We start from the raw sequence: 22,934 nt of genomic DNA, 5'->3' as shown, positions 1-22,934 counted from the left end.
TTTCATATTTTTTCCCCTCAGGATATCACTACCTGTCAGAATGGGTTGGTTGAGTTATCTCAGATATTGCAGTGCCCCCAGTTAAGGGTGGTCTGAGCTGTTGACCTATGCCTGTCTATATTCTGTGTAAACATAAGAGTTAGATACCACAATCATTAATAACAGCTTAATTACAACCTAATTTCTTCAAATCTAGTTTATACACAATATTTCAAGAAGTGTTAACTATCTGGGAATTTGAAGGCTATGTTAGTCTGTTATTAAGATCATTTCAGGGAAAACAAGGCCTGAAACTAAATTGTATTTTTAATGGAACCATATTTAAATACATTTGAACTGACACTAATTAATGGATTCATTTGTAAATTCTGAGAATATTCATTCTGTACTCAAACAGTAAGTGCTATAATTTTTGGGAGTATACACTGTATTTTTCATACATAATACAGAAGTAGACTCCTTCCTCTAACTGAACAACTCAATTGTGTTAACTATGGAGGCCTGACCAACTTGTCCATAATAATACTCTCTTTCATTGCATGGAGCATTACTGAGTGAAACACTAAAAAGTATGGCATCCAATATATACCATGCTTTAAGATTTTCAAATGTAAAGATTTTCATAATTCAAAGCACTTGGGTTTGGTTCTCTGAACTCATAATTTATTGCTCAAAATTTCACACTTTGATAGCCTAAAACTCTGGAATAGACAGTATTATATACTGAATGATTCACAAGATGAGATAATAAAGGAATTGCCATAGTTTTTGTATCAGTAACTGCAGGCCAGATTCTGACTTCTGATCCAAGAAATGCTTCAATGCATGACTAGAAAAATCCACTACTATGGTTGTCCATGTAAACATAGACAATGATTTTTCAAGTCACAGTCGATATGTGGATCTCAATGGATATTAAAATTTGGTCCTAAGTATGTAAGGTTCTATGCAAACAGTGTGAGAGGCTTCACTGGAGAAACACATAATGAATTATATCAAATTATTAATAAGCATGAATAAGACAGTTTTGCAAAAACCAAAAATCCATAAATCATTATTATTTTGCTGAATATAGACTTTGACTACACAGAGTAGTCACTTAGAGCAACCATACAAATAAATAGGAAGATAAATACCTTCACCAAAATGTTTGTGCGTGTAAATCCTTGCAACCAGAGCCTACATTTCCAACAAGGACTAAAGATTTTGTACGTCTCAAATTTTGGGTATCCAACTTGAGTCACTTAGGGGGCCTGTTTTCAGAGTGCAGTTGCTCAGCATCTTTGAAAAATGTCAGGCCCCTTAAAGGGTTTCAACTCAAGTACCCAAAATCACTAATCAGTTTTGAAAATTTAGGTCCCATAAGCGAAAAGAATCCTAAAGAAAATGAGAGATTGGGCTCTCTCACATAGAGAATTTGTGGAAGGAAGCAGACTTGCTGTGCAACACCACTTATCAAACAAAAGAGACAAACTTTTTCAAATAGACAATCAGCCTCTATGACCACCGGGAAATTAATAGATGTATAAAAAGGAAAAAAATACATGCAACTGAAATGGTGGAGAACTTAGAACAGAAGCCATGATAATTCATTTGTACTATGCAGTAGTTCGATGTTAGAATGTTTTACAAGTAACTTTTGCCAAAGTAGTTTTAATGAAACTCCCATCATATATTATACAACACCCATTTAAACCATCATATTGATATCTACTATATCATGTGGCTTAAACTGAAATTTCTTATTAACTTTATATTAATATAGTTTTAATAAGCAGGAATAACTTAAACTTAAACTTACTTCAAAGTCAAGGTCCGAATAACGTGATTTTCTTCTCTATTAAGCACCAGAAAAGGAAAGAAAAGAAGAGGTGCATTAACATGGAATCTATTCATGCAATCATAGTAATTAGTTTAAAGAACATTGCTGTTTCCTTTTGAATATTTGTATTAAAGATTTCTTAAGAAAGATGTACTTTTTGTTTTAACAATTAAAGATTAATCTGTGACATCATGCACAGTTTGTTAGAAATAAGATTGTTTTCCCAATGGAATAAGACACAATTGCATTTCACAGAGAGTTCTGCATGTAGTCAGGCTCCTCATTCAGTAAGTTTTGTAGCAGGATACCATGATCTCAATGATATTTATAAGGAATCTACCACTTTGGGATCATATAGACACCCAGAACTTGGTTTTTCTCTCTCACCAGATTGATTTCAATATAGTTACTCCAGATTTACACTGGAGTTAGTGACAGAGGAATCAAGCCAATGGCGGCTATATCTTCCATACAAGCTTCAGCTTGTTTGCAATGATGACTTCATTTGGAGAGAACAACTTGAAATTAGTTTCAAATTATAACAAATATTAGTCCAGGAATCTGAATGTAAAAGAAATGATTCTTCAATTGTGTTGTATTTACTGTTATACAATACCACAAAATCTCATTTTGTATAGTATCTTTTATACAAAATGCAACTCAGAATGCTTCACAGAATTTTTAAAAAATACAGCATTAGATGTAAATAGTAAATAACAACAGAAGAAATTGAAGTTTAATGTTGTAGGGAAGGGATAAAATATCTAGGGCTAAGGTGGCAAAGGGATACACGAAGGCAGCAGTAGCCAGCAGGAGTAGCAGAGGAAAAGGAGACTGCTCCAAGGATGGGGAGATTATGTGTACTGAAAGAGAAGAGGCCAGTGCTAGATTACTTGTGGGGAGGGAGGGTGAAAGGAAGGAAAAAGAATATAGAAAGAGACAAGGGCCTGATTCCGCTGTTTGAATAATGACTGGAGCTTATGACCGTGAAGAAAATCTATTCATAGTAATATATCCTAGCCCTGCTCTGTACCCTTGTGTAACATGTACCCAGGCACTTGTGTTAGTATGTGTTTGAGTGAGGGATGTGTGCTGGCTTATAAAACAAGCAGAGATCCTCATTTTTCTTCTATATGGTGTTTTTGAAGTTTTGCATCAGCCAAGAACTACAGTTCTGCATCTGGGCACCATTGTACAGCTCTCTGAATAACTGGCAGGACAGGCTCTCTTGTTAAAAGGGTGTGGCCTCATGACAGTTAATGTGAGTAATTTGTGTCCTTCAGCATAAGGAATGTGGCTCAGAATCTGGTGTAAATCCATTTCCCCATGACTTACCCATTCGCCTCCCCAAACACTTTTCCTGTTTTTCCCAGTTTTATGTATTTCATGGTAGCAACTCTGGAGTGTAGGAAGTGTAACGTCTTAATGACTGAGACTATGCAAAACAATGAATTTTCTTTCTTCACCTGGGGCATGTTCCAAAGTCTCCTGAAGTTGACATAAAGACTCCCATTGACTTCAATGGGATCTAGATCAGGACCCTGCAGAGCCAGATTGATCACCTGCTATCCAGTTCAGTCCCTAACCACCTAGTTAAGCAATGGTGTGTTTTGTACTAAGGTCCACAAGGTCAGTCAGCTGGAAGAAATTCACTGCATTTTAAAAACAAGGAGGGCAATTTTTAACAGTGTTCTGAATTGATTTGGATGCCAGTGGAGTTGACTGAGGATGGAGGTGACATGGATGCACTCATTTCTAATAAAGCTGGTCAAGAAATTGTGAAAAACTTGAATGAAATGAATTTTTTGATTTGTTGAAATTTTGCATTGAAATGTTGTTTTTTTGCAACCAAAAACTAAATACTTCCAGTTAAAAAGTGAAAGTTGCTGAAAACTGATTTTTTTTTTATTTCTGGGTTTTTGATGAAAACAGATTCCCCCTCCCCCTCCCATTTTTTTATTTATTTTTTTTAAATTTAGTCAAAAAAGCCATTTTTTGTTGAAAAACTGTGTTGGTGGAAAATTTTGACTGGCTCCAAATGGTTGGATTTGTAAATATGCAAAGGAGGCCACTGTAGGAATGTTCTGCACATTCTGGGATCTGAAGTGCTAGGAATCAGCCCACGGGAAGGGACTTAGAATACTTGAAAGATTCACTGTCTAGAAAAGCTCAACTTTGCCTCCCACATTAACCAGGATATTTAAAGACTACTTGGAAAAAATGTGTCACAGCACCAATAACAAAACAAAACAAAAAAAACCCCTGAACAACAACCCAAAACAACAGTGGTAAAAAAACCAGAGAGACTCTGATCACTCTAAAATGAACTATACCTCAAGAGATTTATTTACCCCCAAAACACAAACAGGGCTTGCGAACACTCAGAATATTTAGTGTTATGTTTGGCTGTGTGGTCACAAAAGGAAAAAGGCTCATTCATGAGATAAACTTTAGAGTACTTGTCCCTAGACTAGTTTCAACACTCAAAGCAGTAATAAACCTGGTTTTACTGAAATGCATGAACGAAGATGCTAAATCAAATATAGTTTAGAGACCTGATTTGCAAGAAAGTGTGATTTAGAAAAATGGAATATTTAAAACCCATTTTGCCTGCAAGTCTGCTCATGGGCAGCACAGGTACTCTGGCATTACCTATAAGCAGAGATGGGTGATTAGGTTTAAGCCCCCACATAACTCTACTGTTCACTTTAAATGTGAGCAAAACACTGCACCATACTTTACTGCAATCTGATTGGATAGATGTCACAGTTGCAATTCTGCTTTTACATCACATCTCCTTGGCACGGAGACTCAGTAGGCCATTTTGTACACGTATGTCAAACAAAATTCTTCTGGAGTATAACCAGAACGGAACCAGAAGGAGGACATTTATTTTTAACTGTACATTAAATAATATTTGTTTTGTGCTTTTACTTTATATTTTTCAGGACTGCACATGGTGATCCCCTAAAGTCATTAAAGACATGATCTGCTGTCACAGGTCAGAGGAGCAACAGAGTTGTGCTTTGAGTTGAAGTCCATTGGAGTTCTGCCAGTGACATCAACAGGTAGAGGGTCAGGTCCTATTAGCTATCACACTGGCAACACTGAACAATTTTAAGGTTATTTTGGAGCTGGCAAATATGTTTAAGGGCCTGATCCAATTTACATTGGAGTGACCAGGAGTCTTTACATTGACTTAAGGAAATTGGATCTTTCCCTAATATGCTATTTCAGAAGCTTTTATTTCTGAATGCCACCACTTCCACTTCCATTTTCTCTGGTTCCTATATGATGTGGTACAGTAAAACCAACACAAGCTGCCCATCCACCTCAAGACTACTTGCATGTTTAGGTTCCATAAGTAATCTGACAACCTCAAAAATAGTTTCTTTCTTAAATCAACTAAAAGGATGATTATCCAGGGTGGTATCTCAGGGCTAGGGAAGAGGGGCTTGTATATGCCCCTTCATGGTCCTATAGATCTAGGCAACCACCTGGCTCATTCAACAAATTAAATTAATGGAAGTTGAAAGCCTAATGAGATGGGGCTAAGGAAAAAAAAATCTCTGGTAGCCAGTGAATGCATAGCTCGATGAAGGTGGTCCATGGTGGGTCTCTTCTTAGTGTAGTTGCATGTATCCACCAGTAAAAACCGAGTATCAGTTTAATCAGCATAAACCTTACAATGAGAGCCAGAGGGGTTTTCCAGGATCAGTGTTAGCCTCAGCTTTATGTAGTATCTTTTATTAATGATTTGGAAGAATAGGTAACCTTCACATGAAGCAAAATATGTAGATAATATAAATTCAAACATATTGCAAATATCAGTGAGGATGGAGAAGTAAAAACAAAGTCCTAGAGAGGTGCAAAAATTACAAAATCAGATTCAATCTAAAATATTGAACACAAAGGCATGTAGCTATTCAATGGCAGGAAAAGAGCTGGGAAACAGTAATGAGGAAAAAAGCCCAGGGGTGATAGCAAACAATGAGCTGGGTATCAATTTGCAATTCAATATGCCATCAAAAAAAGTCAAGGCTGCATATACCAGCCCAAGTAGGTGTAAGTTGCTTTCTATGCAACTCTGGTGATATTGCACCTAGACTATTGCATAAAGTTCTGGGCCTGTCAGTAATAGAAAGATGTCAATACATTGGAAACAATTCAGAAAAGGACAACAAAAATCATTCAGAGGCTAGCAAAAGTGATTTAAAAGGAAAGGGTAAAAAAGTTTATGTACCTGGGTTAAACAGTGGTGGTGGAGTTGGAATACATAATCACAGTTTACAAGTATTTGGGTATAAATACCAAATAATGAAAGAGGCTACTTGGGGAAGAACATGTCTAGGAAGTTATAATTCAGGAATAATGGGATGAAATTAAGGCAACTTTAGACTGGTTATCAAGAAAGCATTCCCAGTAGTGAACTTCATTTGAACAGGGAATGATCTCCTAAAGGAAGCAGTGGGATGCTCATCAGTTAAGTAATTGAACATTAGGTCGGGCAAGGTGTTGGAGGAATATACTGTAGAAACTATTCCTGCATTGACAGGAGGTGATCTGGTGAGTCTTTTCTATCTCTAATTTCTATGACTGTCTGATTTCAGAGATAAAACCCACATCGCAGGAAAAAGCCCTTATATTAAAACCAAAGTAAAATTCTGTGGAAAGGAAGTCTGCAGCAGCAATTCATCTTAAATCAGTTGTGTTTTGTACTAATCGTGTATAGCTTCTCTGAATAATTCCAGAATAACTTTGAACTCTGTTCATTGGTGGAAAAAATAGAACAGTGCTGAAAGATAATTTCTATGCACCAACATGCACTACTCCACTGGCACCAGGACTAAATGACTGATATCATCCCTCTCCATCTGTGTAAAAAGATGAATTCCCGGTTTGCTCCTTATTCTAGTTTGCATTATACTGCTAGCTGACTAATTACATAAACTCCTGAAGATATATTATGCAGTGCAAAGTATAATTGAAACCAGGGATATAATAGTGAAGGCTATCTCCATGTTTCCATTAATATAAATCCTTATTATCATCAGTTGATAATTCACTCTGAGATTAAATGTGACATACAACATTTTAGCCCCAGGGAGGGCTTTTTCCCCCTACAAAATTAAAGAAAAATCTCTTTTGGTATTTTGGAGATATAAAAGTGCAGCATGAATAGAAGTTGTGATTTTTTAAAATGCCCATTTGTGTTCATGTTAGTGAAAAAAGAACAGCTTAGCTTCAAATACAAGGTTGTACAGGCTATTGAACTTTAATACAGGTGAGTCATAAGGCAGTAATTTTGTGTGAAAAAAGTGCATAACCACATAAGTGTGGGAATTTTTGAGTGCTGAACGTCTCCTAGCAATTTTAGCACACAATACACTTGCAACACCCACAAGGCCTCAGTTCAAAGCTATTTTGATCTACTGTGCATAAGTCTCCTTCTTTTATAACAGCTCCTACATATACATTTACTCAATAGTCTATAAACACCTGTTTTGGAGCTGCTGCGCTCTTTTAGGGGAGGTATAGGCATTTCTTAATTTCGTCAATGACTGAAAATATGTATTTTTCTTAAATATCACATGCAGCTAAAATAGGTACATGTAAAACGACTGTCTCAAATACATGTTATTCTCCAGGGTGTTGACTAGAATTCCAGTTCAATACACCTTCAATTACTGCCCTCTCATTGCCTGGTTCAACTTCCACCTTTATAAAGGTTATATAAAATGATGTAGTGGCAGTTTTGGAACTGGAAGAACTCAAGATCCATCCAACAAATCAAATAAAGCAGGAGCTATAATAGGCTTAGGCTTTCATTAAGGCTGAGAGTCACAGAACTGGCAAGCAGCACGCTTTGGCAGATGATTGAGAATGGAAGGAGGAAAGAAAGATAAATCTGTGTAAGGGGGAGGAGGGCCCTGAAAAACTGATGCAATCTGGGTGCATTTTAAAGCAGAAACTCCCATGATGCTCTTTTCACTCTATTCCCAATTATTGTTCAGTTCTCATATCATAGGTCAAAAGGACTTGAGACTAGCTTATTGCTTCTAAACTGCCTGTTGTCTGAGTCTCTGCTTGACAAGAAATACTGTTTTGTTGATGTATTTCTTCTCTCTCTTTCTCTCCTCTCGTGTTATCACAGATGTTTTTAACCTTGTTCTTTAAACTTTGATTTCAGTGTTCTGTTTCTGCCCCTTTCATTTTAAGCCTCCCCTGAACTCTGCTCTCCCTTTCTGGTGTCTCTGACTTTGCCTTTCCTGTGTCTTCTCTTATGCCTTTCCGTTTATTATTTTCCCCTTTCTTTATGTTGTTAACTCCTTCACTATCTTTTCAGTTCTCTCATATTTTCCCCTCATTAATGTGTCAGAAGGGATATTTTAGTGATACAACCAAGTGCTTCCCACTTATGGCAGTGTGCCTGTCTCCATAGAAATCTCAAATTGGAGAATGAGGGACTGGGACCTGAAAAATGAATACAGGGGAATGAGAGATTGGGAACTGAATTCCAGTCATTTATGTGCCAAAGCACCACAGTAAGTCCTCTCATTTAGAGAAGAATATTGAAAAGAGAATACAACAGTTTCTTCCTTGTCTGCCACATTCTCTTTTAAATTAGAGTCGTTCCTTTTCTTTGTCATCTTCCTGCCTACCAGAGCACAGTCTCTCTTTTTCCTTGTTAATACAATTTCCTGCATGTTCTACCTTCATTTCTTTACAACTCTTACTCTCCTTTTTCCTTTTTGGTCTTTTTCTTTCTAAATATCCCTTTCTCCCCTTTTCATTTAAAACAAATTAGGTACAGTGTTCTTTCCTTCTCTGTATTCCTCTAAAAGAACCAGCCACTCCTGCTCCACTAAGATGCTCGTGCCAGTTCTCCCTGCATTTTTGGGGAGCAGGTGCTCTGCCCCTTGCATAGATCTGCTTCTTCCTCTGCATTTAGACTTCCAACCCCCCCTCCCCGTCCCCATTGTGTCAAAGTGGATGGGAATGCACTGCCTCACTTCAAAGTAATTTAGTTTTAATGAGCACAGCAATGTGAGTGTGCACTTTCAAAACAAAAACCATTCCAAAAGAGGACATTCAGAGTGCTTTCTTCATTAAAACCAAAACACTCTGAACTGAAGAAGCACATTGAAAGCCACTTTAATACCAAGATAATATTGCCAACTTTAATCCACGCATATGAAGAAGGTGCAGGAGATAAGCAAGATGTTAAATTATTCCCTGTAAGAACCACCATGGTGTACTAGTATGCCCGCTTGTGTCTATAATAACACCAATACTGTATGGAGCGTACAGAGTAAAATCTCACTAGATTGCACCTTGGTAATCTGCAAACTCATACATGTATGTGTGTGCCTGAGTAATATTTGTACATAAATATATCACCTTCAAAGAACTATCTAACTAGAGAAGCAGATCTTCTTGATACAATAAAGCATATGAAAAAAATACTAACATACAAAAACTGAAACAGGTCTGTGACACACAGAGGCAAAAGCTAGGAAATTCCAGCATGCCTGAATATTTCAGCTATCTCCTAAAACTGTCATCTCCAGGCATCATACAATGCAATGCCCAGGTATGAGAGAGTATACTAATGACCTCACATCTCAGCCTTAACTTTGAACTGGTTAGGATTTTATGATACAGGTCTCATAACCTTAATATCACATAAAAGCAGTTTTGGAAGTGAATTTTTCTAATGGATAAAGCAGATGCCCACTGATGTAATTGTGGAACATTTTTGAGATTTATAAATAGAGGAAAATCAGGAATTTAGCAGACTTTGTAAGAGCGTTAGCACGAAAAACCCTCAATTTTCCAAGTGTGATGGAATATTTTATGTGAGGACATGTGTGCATGTATGATGTAAGAGACTTGGTCAATGGAAGTATGAGATTCTGATTTTTCAGAAATAAAATGGAAATGAGTTTCAAGTGAATTGTTTTTGTTTTGTTTTGTGACAGCACTTAAAGCTAAAGGCCTAAATTTTCAGACATGTCCCCTACTTCTGCAGGTTCAGTTTTATACCCACAACTACTTGTGCCCACAATAAATTGAGAGAACAAATAATAACAACTAGGTATACAGACTAGCTGTTTTGGGACACAATGTTCAGCTGGTACCAATTACACCCATAATTCTTGATGGGTGTAAGTATCAGGAGGTGAAAAACTTCACCCACAAAATCAGAAGTTGGTTTGAGTCCCTCTGAAAATGGGGTCTATGATATCTAAATAATTTCCCAGTTATACCATTTCCCTAATTGCTTTACAAACTTTCTTCCCTTTATTATGTGCTCAATAAATACTGACCTTAAATTTTAAAATTTTAGAATTAACACATCAGAAATCACCCAGGTGCACTTCACTTACATGTTAAATGTTGACTACTATAGAATGACATGGTAAAAACGTACACATTGCAGAGTAATTACAGCGCAAGTATCATGATGCTGAGGATTAAATTATGGAGGTGTGCAGGGGAACATAACTCCCTGTCCTACACTGAATGTAGAAGAAGAGCTCCTCCTTCTCTTTCTGACTTAGGGCATCCCCCTCCTCTCTTGCTAGCGATAGGGGAACCTGATGTGAGAGCCTTAGGAGGAGCCTGATGCCTGGCAAAGAAGCTTCTGGGGCTCCCAGATTTTCCTATGGGTGGAGAAGAGAAGCAATAGGTCCTGACGGGAGAAGAAGGGCTTCTCAGTTAGCTATCATCTATTTGCACGCTTTCTCTAAGAGAAAGGAAAGAAAGATTTTCCCTCTCCCCTCTGAAGGGAAAGATGCATCAATAATACCTGATACAAAGTTTTGCATTGAATCTATCTTTTGAAACGTCTTACAGTCTTCTAAAATGGAGGAAGTGGCCCTAGATATTTCAAAATTTTTGAGGAAGGACCTCCCCCCCAATCTCTACTTCAATTTGTATTTCCATGAGTAAAGATTCAACAATCTCGTCAAGTCTAAGCAATGGCATTTGTAGGAATCTGCCTCTACTAATACTCCATACATGCTGCATGTGTGTGCGTGTGCAGCACACACACACACATAAATATGCACATTTTTTCAGTTGGCTTGGTACCTGCTAGGGGCCATGAACTCCTTTCACATATAGAACTCTGAACTGCAAATGCAACTGTACAAAGTTGCAAATATGTATCAGAATGATCCTGTGTGGTTGCTCTAGTAAGAGAGAATACATATATTATAATGACCTGAATCATCACTCTTGATTTTAGTGTAGTTACAGAAGCATAAAACTGGTGTAGCAGAGTGGTAAATCAGACCCAGGGTCAGTAACAAATCTTACAAGTGAAGTGAAAAGCTTTTATAAATGAAATAAACATTTTGGATTCTAAAGATGCAAGCCAACATTCTCATAGACTTCAAGGGATATTTTCAAATGTGGCGTCAGGAACTGGGCCCACCAAAGCTGGAATTGTGCATGCATATCGGGTAACTTAATGTCTAACTAACTGATGTATGCATGCAACTGGATGTGTGTGCAAAATGCAATTTTAAGAAGTCCATTTGAAAATGTGTCCCAAGATTACCTATACATTTACATGTTAATGCAACTTACAGAAAGTAGCCAATACTTAGCTTACCGTCCAAGCCCCAAATTCATCTTCTTTCTTTTTAATATATTTAATTAATCTGTGTTTCTCATGCAAGAGTTGTGGATATTATGAACACAACATAAGGAGGGAAGTATTTTGTTTTCAAAGCTCCTGATGATAGAAACAAAATTCTGATCTCCAGCCCAAATTCTCCAGTCAACACACTCATTTAAACTCCTACTGACCTCACTGATACTGGTTTGCAAAAGTAAAGACTTTTTAAGAACTGAAGTATTTGATCCTTAGGTATTAAATAAATAAGCAAATGGTTTTCACATGCAATTTTCTCTAATGTTTAAATCCTCGAGACAGATTCCAGTAATGATTTCCAGAACAATTTTATAGTCAGAATGACATCTGAGCTAAGTGTGCAAGAAAGATACCTGCACCTGCTGCACATGCAAATTCTACACATGTTGGCACAAACATGAAAATTTGGTCACTTCATGCAGTGCTACTTAGGAGAATTACTCTGATTTACACTAGCGTAGAATCAAACCCATTGTCCTTAACTGCTGGTAAAGAATTATGCACATTTAATGAAGCAAATAAATAATGAATAATGAACATTGTTTGAGGGTGCAAGTAAGTTCAGTGATTATAATGTTATCCTGTAGGAATGGGTTTTTCTTTTTCACTGGAACTCAGAGTTATTTAATAGAATTCATCCTGCAGGTAAGGAAATACGCGGCAAGGCAGGTGGAATTTTGAAGCTCCAAGATTGTATCATCCCATCCTTAAGGCTCTAAAACTTTACTTTGATTTTTATTCCAATTCTAAACATTGTCAGTATTGTTTTATGGGAATAGAATAAGCAAAGCATGATTCCAAACAGTAATTTAATCTTAATTAAGACATTAGCTGCACCCCTCAAACATAAACACTGGCTGTAGTCAAGGAGCCATGACTTATTATATTGCCATATAATTAGAACAACAGAACATGTAATTTGCTTAAGCATCACTGACCTCTAAAGAACTCATTGATATTGTGGATCCAGTTTCGCTTCTTGCTAATCCTGCATTGTCATCCAACTCGGAGGCTATGAAGTTCTTTACTGCTGTGCGGGGCTCAAAGGCCAAATTCTGCATATGTTCCTGGGTGGGAAGATGCTGATCTAAATTGATATTGAATTGGTCCATTACAGAGGGATTCATGTTGAATTCCGGATTAACTTTATAGTGCAACAGCCTTTCATGAGGCAAGGTATCCATGCCTATATTCAATTTGCTCTCATCTTTCAATGATTGCTGGGTGTTTACTGAACCTCTGGGCATGACAATATAGTCACTTTCCATCATCCGTTCTTGAGGATTGACTATGTCCATGTCTGCACCTCTCAAGTTATCATCAGTGCATAAATACACAGTCCGCCGCAACTCACTGTTGTCTTTTTTCAAACACTGATTGGCCAGCTCACTCATGCTCATAGGCATGTGGAGGCCTGTGGGCTGCTGAATGATGACTTTAGAAATGATGCTTCCGGGCAATGTGGAATAGCTCATACCTTCAGGGTTTGCTCCTTTCTCTTCTTCGTCATCATTGAGTGAAATTCTAGAAAGTGTTCCTGTTATTGTAGCTGCTCTGCATGGTCCAATATCCTTATGTAGAACTGTGAATTACAGAACAGGATTCTCATAACAAGGAGTTGTTTGCTGCTGCTTATTTTACGTTGTCATGGTTTTGTTTACCTATGTTCCTTTCACTAGTGTATTTCCTTATATCTTTTTCTATCCATTTAATAACTTTGTTTTATTTCATAAACGTTAGTTTGAATGAGCTTTTATTTAATCAGTTTCTTTTAATCTACATTGTATAACTGACCTGGATCTCTACCTAAGCCTAGATCATTTATATAAATTAAAAACAGCCCTTTATCTATTTCTACATTCTGTGATAGGTCTTAGGTAACCTACAGCTTAAGCAGAAACCTGCCATGTGAAACTTGATTAAGGGCTTCCAAAAACCCCGAGTACACTCTGACATCTGCACAGCCCTTATCGACTCTGTGTAACCTCTTGGAAAATATCAGACAGATTGTGCGGCTAGATCTTTTTGTCAATCCATCCTAATGATCTCCTTAACTGTGTACATGTCTTCCCCGACTTTACTCCTAAATGTTCTTTTCTGCTGAATTTTGTAACTCCCTTGTATTAAATTCATCTCTGAATACATGCAGCATACGATCAAACTAGGCAAAGAAGCCTATTTATGTTTTGGTGCACTTGAAGAGTCTATCGATTTATATCAGCATGGCTAATAAAATAGTCATTCACCACTTTCAGTGAAGGTATCTCCAGCTAACACAATAGTGCTAGCATGTGCAGCGAAATTAAGATTTTGTGAGTTAGACAATAAGAAGTACAGAAATACCCATAAATGCATTTACTCCCTTTCCTGTGTCCTGAAGTTCATGGTGGCTCTAATATTACAGTGTGTATCAGTACACTGATATACAGTAGTAGTCAGCTCACCAACGCAGCCCCCTATGTTAAATCATACATGATTGTCTCTAATTTTTCAAGAATTATTTGCCTAAAGCAAGGAAATGTAAGTGAGAAATTGGGGCATTTCAACTACCCAATAACATTACTTAGCAAAAACGGAAAAAAAAAAAAGTAAAAACTTATTTTTAAATGCAAGTGGTTATTAGATTGTTTCTAACCACACATGTCATGCCAACTCACCCAGTCACCCTTTTACTAAATATTTCATTATAGGAAATTGAATTTAAATCACTTAATTTTACATGGTGAAGTCCACTCATGTGTGCATTAAAAGTATCTTTCTTTAAGTGTGTCCTTGACATGACTTTCTGTACTACAAAGCTGATAAAGTGTGCAGCTTCATGGATTAAGTCTAAACTGATCCTTCCATTAGGAAGGTAGGAGGAATGTATTTGTTTTTAAATTCCATTGCCTTACCTCTTTCAAAACACATCAGCAGTAATGAACATTAGTTAATAAGGAAGGACTATTACTCTATTGTGACAAAATGCATGGAGAGACTCTAAATCTTAAAATTCCCAATGGATTATAAAGACCTTTAATTTTTCATCATGTTTTATTTAAACTACGTTGGCTGAGTAAGTTGCTGAAGACAAGTATTTTTAAGTAGCAGAAGCAGACAGCAACGGAGCCAATAAAGTACAGAGTACTAAAACAGAATAAAAATGTGTACCTATAATGTGAAATTAAAATATATTTTTATTTTTTTATTCCTGTGCTGCTTAAACTACAGTAAACTTTAGTTAGTTAGATCCAGAGAAAAGTCAGCCCCTGATTGTTTTCGCTACTATATATTATATGCATATTTTCAAATGCCCTATATCTAACCAAAAATGTGCTTTGCTAGCTGTATGGCTATTTCAAATTTGCATGTTTACTGGGGTGAAGAAAATTCTTGTATGTGTGAAGTTGATTTTATTGCCAAATCCACTTGTTTTCTAAGATATAAAAATTCTTGTGGGATACTTATCCACTACTTGAATTCTGTTAAGAGACTCTTACACAATTTTCTTTGATAATGAACTACATTTATCCATGTTTTCTGACAATGAAAGAAAATAGAAAAGATATTTTTCTGTAACCAGGTAAAACCTCATACTTTTTCTGTTTCTTTCTTTTACTTCACAGTGACACTAGTACAAATCTTCTTCATTTTTTTTTTTTTTTGGATTGACTACATACTGTTCTGGTATCCTTACCTGACCGACAAGCAATGTCCACATCTTTTTCAAAATCTGTCTGTAACAAGAAACAATGAAACAAGACAACCATTATTAAATGAAAACCAAACCACAATACCTTTTGCCAACCAGTGCTTCCAAAATGTCCTACTTACAGAATCACAGTCTCTTAAAAGTGGTTTCTTGTTGCTGGGAAGGTGGAGTTTATTGTTTTACAACAGCAGAGTAATACAATTTTTCCTAAAGTATAACTGGGTTGTTTTCAAAGTATGCTGCCTGACCACAAAAAAATAAAATAAAATAGATGGAAATATAATATGTAATTTTAATAAGATGATACAGTATGTAATTTTATATTTACATAGAAGAATAACTTCTACATATCATAGAAGGGTTATTGTCAACAAAGCTTTTCACAGTCGTTGTATAAACAGGAGTACAGAAAATAGCCTGCAACACACATTACCATTAATAACCTTAATCAGATTAGTTCACTTTATCTGAAACATTCTTATTAAATTTGGTATTTGTTATATAGCATTCTGTATATCTCTGCTTCTAATGCAACCAGAGTAAGTTCAGCAGCCCCTTCTGCCCCCAACCGTGAAAGTAGCTATTATTCATTTCAAAGTGTGGTAAAGATTCTGCCAGGATTTAGAATGGAGTTTTAATATTGAAGAATCTGTGAAAAGAAAAGGAGTACTTGTGGCACCTTAGAGACTAACCAATTTATTTGAGCATGAGCTTTCGTGAGCTACAGCTCACTTCATCGGATGCATACTGTGGAAACTGCAGAAGACATTATATACACAGAGACCATGAAACAATACCTCCTCCCACCCCACTCTCCTGCTGGTAATAGCTTATCTAAAGTGATCATCAAGTTGGGTGCTGGAAATGGCCCAACTTGATGATCACTTTAGATAAGCTATTACCAGCAGGAGAGTGGGGTGGGAGGAGGTATTGTTTCATGGTCTCTGTGTATATAATGTCTTCTGCAGTTTCCACAGTATGCATCCGATGAAGTGAGCTGTAGCTCACGAAAGCTCATGCTCAAATAAATTGGTTAGTCTCTAAGGTGCCACAAGTACTCCTTCTCTTTTTCCGAATACAGACTAACGTGGCTGTTACTCTGAAAAGAATCTGTGGTCACTCCGTCACAGTGAAATAAATACTATTTAACTTGATATAGAGCCTAAATGCATTTCAATTTTGCTTTCATGGTTTCCTCACACTTTATTTACATGTATCTAATAAAAGCAGCAAATTTTCTCTTTTTTCAGAAAGGGTCATTTTATCCTTTTTCCTGACATCTCAACATTGGTTTTCCTCTGCTCAAACAGCTCTTTCAAGGGCATTTGCTAAGAGATCCTTGCATCATCTAGGGCCTGATCCTGTTCCCATTGAAATCAATGGGCTAAGTATTTGGCTACTAAACTGCACCTAAGGATATTAGCAAATATTAGGCTTGTCCTGGAGTCATTAAAGATTAATCTTTAATTAAAGATATGCCATATGATGAAATCTCCAGGAATACGTCCAACCAAAACGGGCAACCCTAACTTTCATTGACTCCTTAACTCTAGCCAGTTCTTTCCCCTGTAGAATGCCCACCACTTTCTCCTCAATAGAAATAACAGATGCATTTGCTTTGAAGCTGGGGAGGTGGGAAGGCTCTTAAGTCCCCCAGACTGCAACACTGCTCTGCAAGCAGACACTAGCGGGTACAGAAATTCAGAATATATAGTATGTTTCACACTTGACCACTCATCCTTGAGACTGAAAACATCATCTACACAACACTGTAGTCCCAGCTGCCCACAAAGGCAGAGTCTTGGCTGCTCTTGAACCTTGGTATTCAGAGATTCAGCACATAATAGTGCTATTCAACAGACCACTGAACCAACAAGCTGAACTTTTCTAAGAAATTTCAGGAGCTGAAGTCAGACTTGTACTTAAGAACCATATTAATATTTCATGTACACACACTTGACATGTATAGTAATGTATAGTCATCTTTTTATTTTGGCTAGGGACACTGAATTAGAAGTCCAGGATAAAATAAAAACTCACCATGATCTGAGCATGTCCATTAGGAAAAGAGCTTGAAGAATCTGCATTGATTGGATCTTGGCAGTTTCTTAATCGACATCTAAATGCATCTTGAACCTGTGAAAACAATAACATGCACTGTGTCTTCTGACATTTTTAATACAGCTATAGACAAAACTTAACTGTAAAGTTAGTTTTACTTTAGGATACCAGATACATCACAGCTAGTAAATGCACATTTTTTATCTCTGCCATTTCACACTCTTGCTATACTCTAGTGCTGGTACAAAAGTCTGCAAATCTGCCAGACCCAGAATTAAATTTGTCAAGGAACATAATTAATTAGCAGTCAGTGATGAGGGGTTACTCGGACCCAAACTGTCTTCAGTGGCAGTGTTTGGCTCTGCCCTCTCACTCAGTTTGACTGCAGCAGCAGGTCAGAAGGTAGGTTTATAAAAAGTACTTTATTCCCATAGCAAAATAAAATGTATTGTATGCCTGAGAAATGTAAGGGCTTTCAAAGGTGGCTCACATTGTATTCTCTAGTTTTAAGTATAGGGAATATTTCTTAAACCTCTTGCACCAGTAAAACCTTTCACAGTGGACAAAACTTATTAAGTGTGAACTCGAGTAGGAAAGTAGCTTGCTTTGTATTGGACAAAGGTGTAAGATTTTATTATTTATCTCTTCTGTAGAACTTAGATATAAATTGTCACCACTCATTAATGAGTATTATTCTGTCCAAAACATGACTATATTTCAAGAGTTACTACTTCAGAAGGTTTGATGTATAGAACTTATAGGAAATTTGACCAGGATCATATGTTTAAGTAGATATATTACCAGAGAACAATTTCTAAGGAAAGAGATGCATAAATAGCAAGTAGCGTCCAAAGGGGTAAAGCAGTTCCTGCTCATTGGCAGTCTAGTGTGAGTACATTTGGCTGCACATATCAGAGATTAAAAATGGAGGCAGCAAGAAAATTCTTGCAATGGGAAAAGATATTTATAAGTGTGGCCTTGGAAACACACGAGAATATTTCTTTGAATTAAGAACCAAATTTCCTTCAGTTTTGCTTAGGTGTCCTTTGTATTCACTTGCCCCACACATTCTAGAAAACCAGTTTATTGGGAGGAATGTTTGTATTCACAAATTTACATTTAATAAATGTTAGTATTCATATTGGAAATCTGATTCTAAGAGTTACCATCTTCCAACCTGGATACAGAAATTTGGCCATGTGATCTGTGGCCCATCAAAACTAACCAACACCATTTCTTTGCAGAATATCAAACACTCTCAATGAACTTCTTGTGAGCAGTCTACAGACCATTCAGTATCTGTAGAAATTATTCTGTGATTGATTTAGAATAATCAAATCAGAGAAAATCATAAGCTGCTCATGGACATTTTGTAAATAGTAAACGAGGCTAAATTAATCAACTGAAGCTGAGCCTAAGGCCTTGCTTTCTGAATGCCATTATTTTATGCTACAAATTCTTTGAGAGCTTGGATAGGCTTTCCCAGCAGGGAAAAAAAGAAAGCAGATGGAAAACTTTGCCTTATCTTTATAATTAGAAAGCATTATCTTTCTTTCTTCTGTTTCTTGACTTGAGCAAAGCTTTTGACACGGTCTCCCACAGTATTCTTGTCAGCAAGTTAAGGAAGTATGGGCTGGATGAATGCACTATAAGGTGGGTAGAAAGCTGGCTAGATTGTCGGGCTCAACGGGTAGTGATCAATGGCTCCATGTCTAGTTGGCAGCCGGTATCGAGTGGAGTGCCCCAAGGGTCGGTCCTGGGGCCGGTTTTGTTCAATATCTTCATAAATGATCTGGAGGATGGTGTGGATTGCACTCTCAGCAAATTTGCGGATGATACTAAACTGGGAGGAGTGGTAGATATGCTGGAGGGGAGGGATAGGATACAGAAGGACCTAGACAAATTGGAGGATTGGGCCAAAAGAAATCTGATGAGGTTCAATAAGGATAAGTGCAGAGTCCTGCACTTAGGACGGAAGAACCCAATGCACAGCTACAGACTAGGGACCGAATGGCTAGGCAGCAGTTCTGCGGAAAAGGACCTAGGGGTGACAGTGGACGAGAAGCTGGATATGAGTCAGCAGTGTGCCCTTGTTGCCAAGAAGGCCAATGGCATTTTGGGATGTATAAGTAGGGGCATAGCGAGCAGATCGAGGGACGTGATCGTTCCCCTCTATTCGACATTGGTGAGGCCTCATCTGGTGTACTGTGTCCAGTTTTGGGCCCCACACTTCAAGAAGGATGTGGATAAATTGGAGAGAGTCCAGTGAAGGACAACAAAAATGATTAGGGGTCTGGAACACATGAGTTATGAGGAGAGGCTGAGGGAGCTGGGATTGTTTAGCCTGCAGAAGAGAAGAATGAGGGGGGATTTGATAGCTGCTTTCAACTACCTGAAAGGGGGTTCCAAAGAGGATGGCTCTAGACTGTTCTCAATGGTAGCAGATGACAGAACGAGGAGTAATGGTCTCAAGTTGCAGTGGGGGAGGTTTAGATTGAATATTAGGAAAAACTTTTTCACTAAGAGGGTGGTGAAACACTGGAATGCGTTACCTAGGGAGGTGGTAGAATCTCCTTCCTTAGAGGTTTTTAAGGTCAGGCTTGACAAAGCCCTGGCTGGGATGATTTAACTGGGAATTGGTCCTGCTTCGAGCAGGGGGTTGGACTAGATGACCTTCTGAGGTCCCTTCCAACCCTGATATTCTATGATTCTATGATTCTATGATTCTATAATCTTAAAGTGCTCAACCCTTAAACAAGTTAAAGTGCCCTGCAATATTTAAGTCTAAATGAGTACTGCAGATGGAGGAAGACTAATTTAGGGCAGAGAGAAAAGATGTAGCAAGTGTAAAAGGTTTGGTATGATTTTAAGGCACTGAAACTCCCGAAGTGTGAGAGAGTAATTAAAAGGGTGCTTGACCTGGATTATGAATCAGACTTTGATTTTAGGCATTATGTTTGTTGTGGTTTTGCATGCATCTAACACCAATCTGATTTAGCATCTCCCAGTTGTTACAAAAGTTAATCCAAATATTTTCCCTCTTTATCAGTGCTGAAATCCCATATCAGACTTTAGAGTTCTATATTGTAGGGTAATCACTGGTGAACTAGCTTGACAAAATGAGGACCATCCTGAATTTCAGTCAAATCTCAAGGTAACTGAACCCAAATCTATTATTGCTTCAAAAACACATTAAGTTACAACTTCCCCTCCCCAAAATATCTCTCTTACATGTTCATGGAGGCTCCCCATACCTCATACTCCGATAGATCTCATTAGTCTCCCTCAAGTACTCCATCAGCAATAAATTGGAGAGTCTTTGGTGAATTGACCTCTCATAGCTGCATTCTAAAATGTATCTTAAATGCAAGCAACATACTATTAGGATGTTACAGCTGAATGTCTGAGATAGCTGTGTCCATCAAAATGATGCAAATTGCAACTTGTAAGCATGCACCACGAAAATACTATTTTTTGTCCTCACCAACTCATCCATCCTCTATTTAATCACTCTGAGACATATTGGAGACAAAAGTAGCTGAGATGATGAAGTATTATTGTTGCTAATTAAGAATGCTATAGAGTTTCTGGTTTGGAGAAGGAACTTAGAACCAGATCCGCAAAGATTTAGGCACCTAAATTCCAGATTTAGATAAACCAGCCTTCAGGAAAACGCTGCCGTGTGTTTACACTGTCAGCTGCAAGCTCACTGGCATGGCCACATTAGCAGCTCTTGCAACGCCACAGAGAGCAGTGCATTGTGGTAGCTATCCCAGTGTGCAAGTGGCTGCAATGTGCTTTTCAAATGGGGGGGAGGTGGAGTGTGACAGAGAGTGTGTTGTTTGTATATGTGGGGAGAGACAGCGTGTTTTGGGGGGCTGAGAGTGTGTCAGCACGCTGTCTTGTAAGTTCAGACAGCAGCAGAGCCCGCCCTCCCTCACAACTCACAACAGCAGCATTCCACACTAATGGTTGCTTTGTCACCGAGCAGATAAGCATGCCAGCTGTTAGAAACAGAGCTTTGAAAGGGGATACCTGCATGCCTGGTGCTGATTTCAAAACAATGAGAAGAGTGGTCACTTGACTTCAGGGGATTATGGGATGTTTCCGGAGGCCAATCACAGTGCAATAATGCAACACCTCGTCCGAACTGATGCCCAGGCGTTTCAGCCGGGGCGCAGCAAGCTTTATGCTTCTCGTGGAGGTGGATTATCAGGAGCACTCCAGCTGCAGAGTCCAGGTGCTCTAAGTGCCTTGCCAGTGTGGACACATCAGGAGTTAGGGCACCCGGGACTGCTTTAATGTGCTCTAACTTGCAAGTGTAGCCAAGCCCTAAGTCTGTAGGTGCCTAAACTCACTCAGCACTTACAGTGTAAATGTTCCCTAGATGCCTATGTTTCTGCCTCTGGGCATGTGCACTGCTGCCTCAGGCAGAGCCTGCATGCCTATCTCAAGCCTCAGCACAAGCCTCAAACCAGGAGAAGATAGGTGTTCCCTCACATATCTTGCCTGTGGGTCCTGATCCAGTGGGTGTGCTCAGAGGATGCCTAACTCCACACAAAACATCAGAGGGGGAGAGGCAGTTTCCCCCTCCCCCCTTATAACCTTTAGCCCATCGGTTAAGGGACTCGGATGGGATGTGGGAAATCCCACTCTTCCTGAGAAGAAGGAATTTGAACAGGGGCTTCCCACCACTTCCTAACTACTGGACTACACAGACAGTCTCACTTCTGTGGCCCAATTAATATTTAATTATTTATAACAAAGTGAAACAGCTTCAAAAATGGAGTGAGAGAGGCCCTCCTGAAAATATTCCATAGCTCAGTGGTTAAAGCATTCACCTGAGAGGTGGGGAATCCCTGTTCAAATCCATTCCCCTCCTTAGGCAGATGATAACACTGAACCAGGGTCTCCCACATCCCCCTGGATGATCACTTGAACCACTGGCTAAAGATTCTGAGGGAAGCCACTGCCTCCCCTGGCCGTTTCATGTGGAGTTAGGCAGGTACCTAAGGCATTCTCACAAGAAATGGCTATGGCACCTGACTCCAAGAGAGGAGGGGTTCCCAAATGTGGGTTGCAAGCAGAGATAGCCTCCCTCCCCACCTGAACATAGGTCCCTAACTCCCTGAGATGGGCAGGGGCTGAAGGAACTCCTTTGTCATTGGCATCTCCCATTGGGTAGCAGTGGTGGCTCTCTGCCTAGCATGCTAGCTTTTGTGGATTCCATTCTCAGGCACCTATCTCTCCCTATGCATTGTATGGAGACCCTAAGTGCCTAACGCAGCCTTTGTGGATTCCACTAATTTTTCTAGGTGCCTGAAAGCTAGGCATTGCAATGCTGAGTGTAGCAGTGCCTGATTCCTTTTGTGTATCCTGCCCTTACAGCCTTTAAGGGATTTTGTCAAAGGGAATAACCTGACCTACCTATTGGTTTCTACTTCATGGTCTTAGTACAGGCAGAATCCTCAGACAGTGTCACAAACAAAAGGCGGGCCTCTGAAATGCTCATTTGTTTTCTCCACCATTCGTTCAGAATTGTTTTGTAGTTTATTTTTTTCTTTCTAACATCAGGCTGTTTGATTGTTTTAGAGCCAGGCAGACTAAGAGAGACAGATGTGATGAATGTGCATGAACCAAGGAAGTGGTTTCCCTAGCAACAGTAACCAATTCAAGACTCTTATAACTTACCCTCT

The 22,934-nt window shown here is 38.4% G+C and overlaps 1 protein-coding gene across 5 annotated transcripts in view; it reads right to left on the bottom strand.

Annotated features, from left to right (window-relative positions):
• Positions 1-22,934, bottom strand: part of ADGRB3 (adhesion G protein-coupled receptor B3) — a 621,597-nt gene that overhangs the window by 11,579 nt on the left and 587,084 nt on the right. For all 5 annotated transcript variants that reach the window (XM_073336359.2, XM_073336357.2, XM_073336356.2 and 2 more), the window contains 4 exons: positions 17,218-17,313; positions 15,163-15,202; positions 12,425-13,068; positions 1,802-1,837 (listed from right to left, as the gene is read on the bottom strand). In XM_073336359.2, coding sequence (XP_073192460.1) covers positions 1,802-1,837; positions 12,425-13,068; positions 15,163-15,202; positions 17,218-17,313 — 816 coding nt within the window. The remainder of the gene's footprint in view (positions 1-1,801; positions 1,838-12,424; positions 13,069-15,162; positions 15,203-17,217; positions 17,314-22,934) is intronic.

This window comes from Lepidochelys kempii, chromosome 3 (genome assembly GCF_965140285.1).
Source record: "Lepidochelys kempii isolate rLepKem1 chromosome 3, rLepKem1.hap1, whole genome shotgun sequence".
NCBI classification, from domain to species: domain Eukaryota; kingdom Metazoa; phylum Chordata; order Testudines; family Cheloniidae; genus Lepidochelys; species Lepidochelys kempii.
This window is presented reverse-complemented; position numbering and strand designations above follow the sequence as displayed.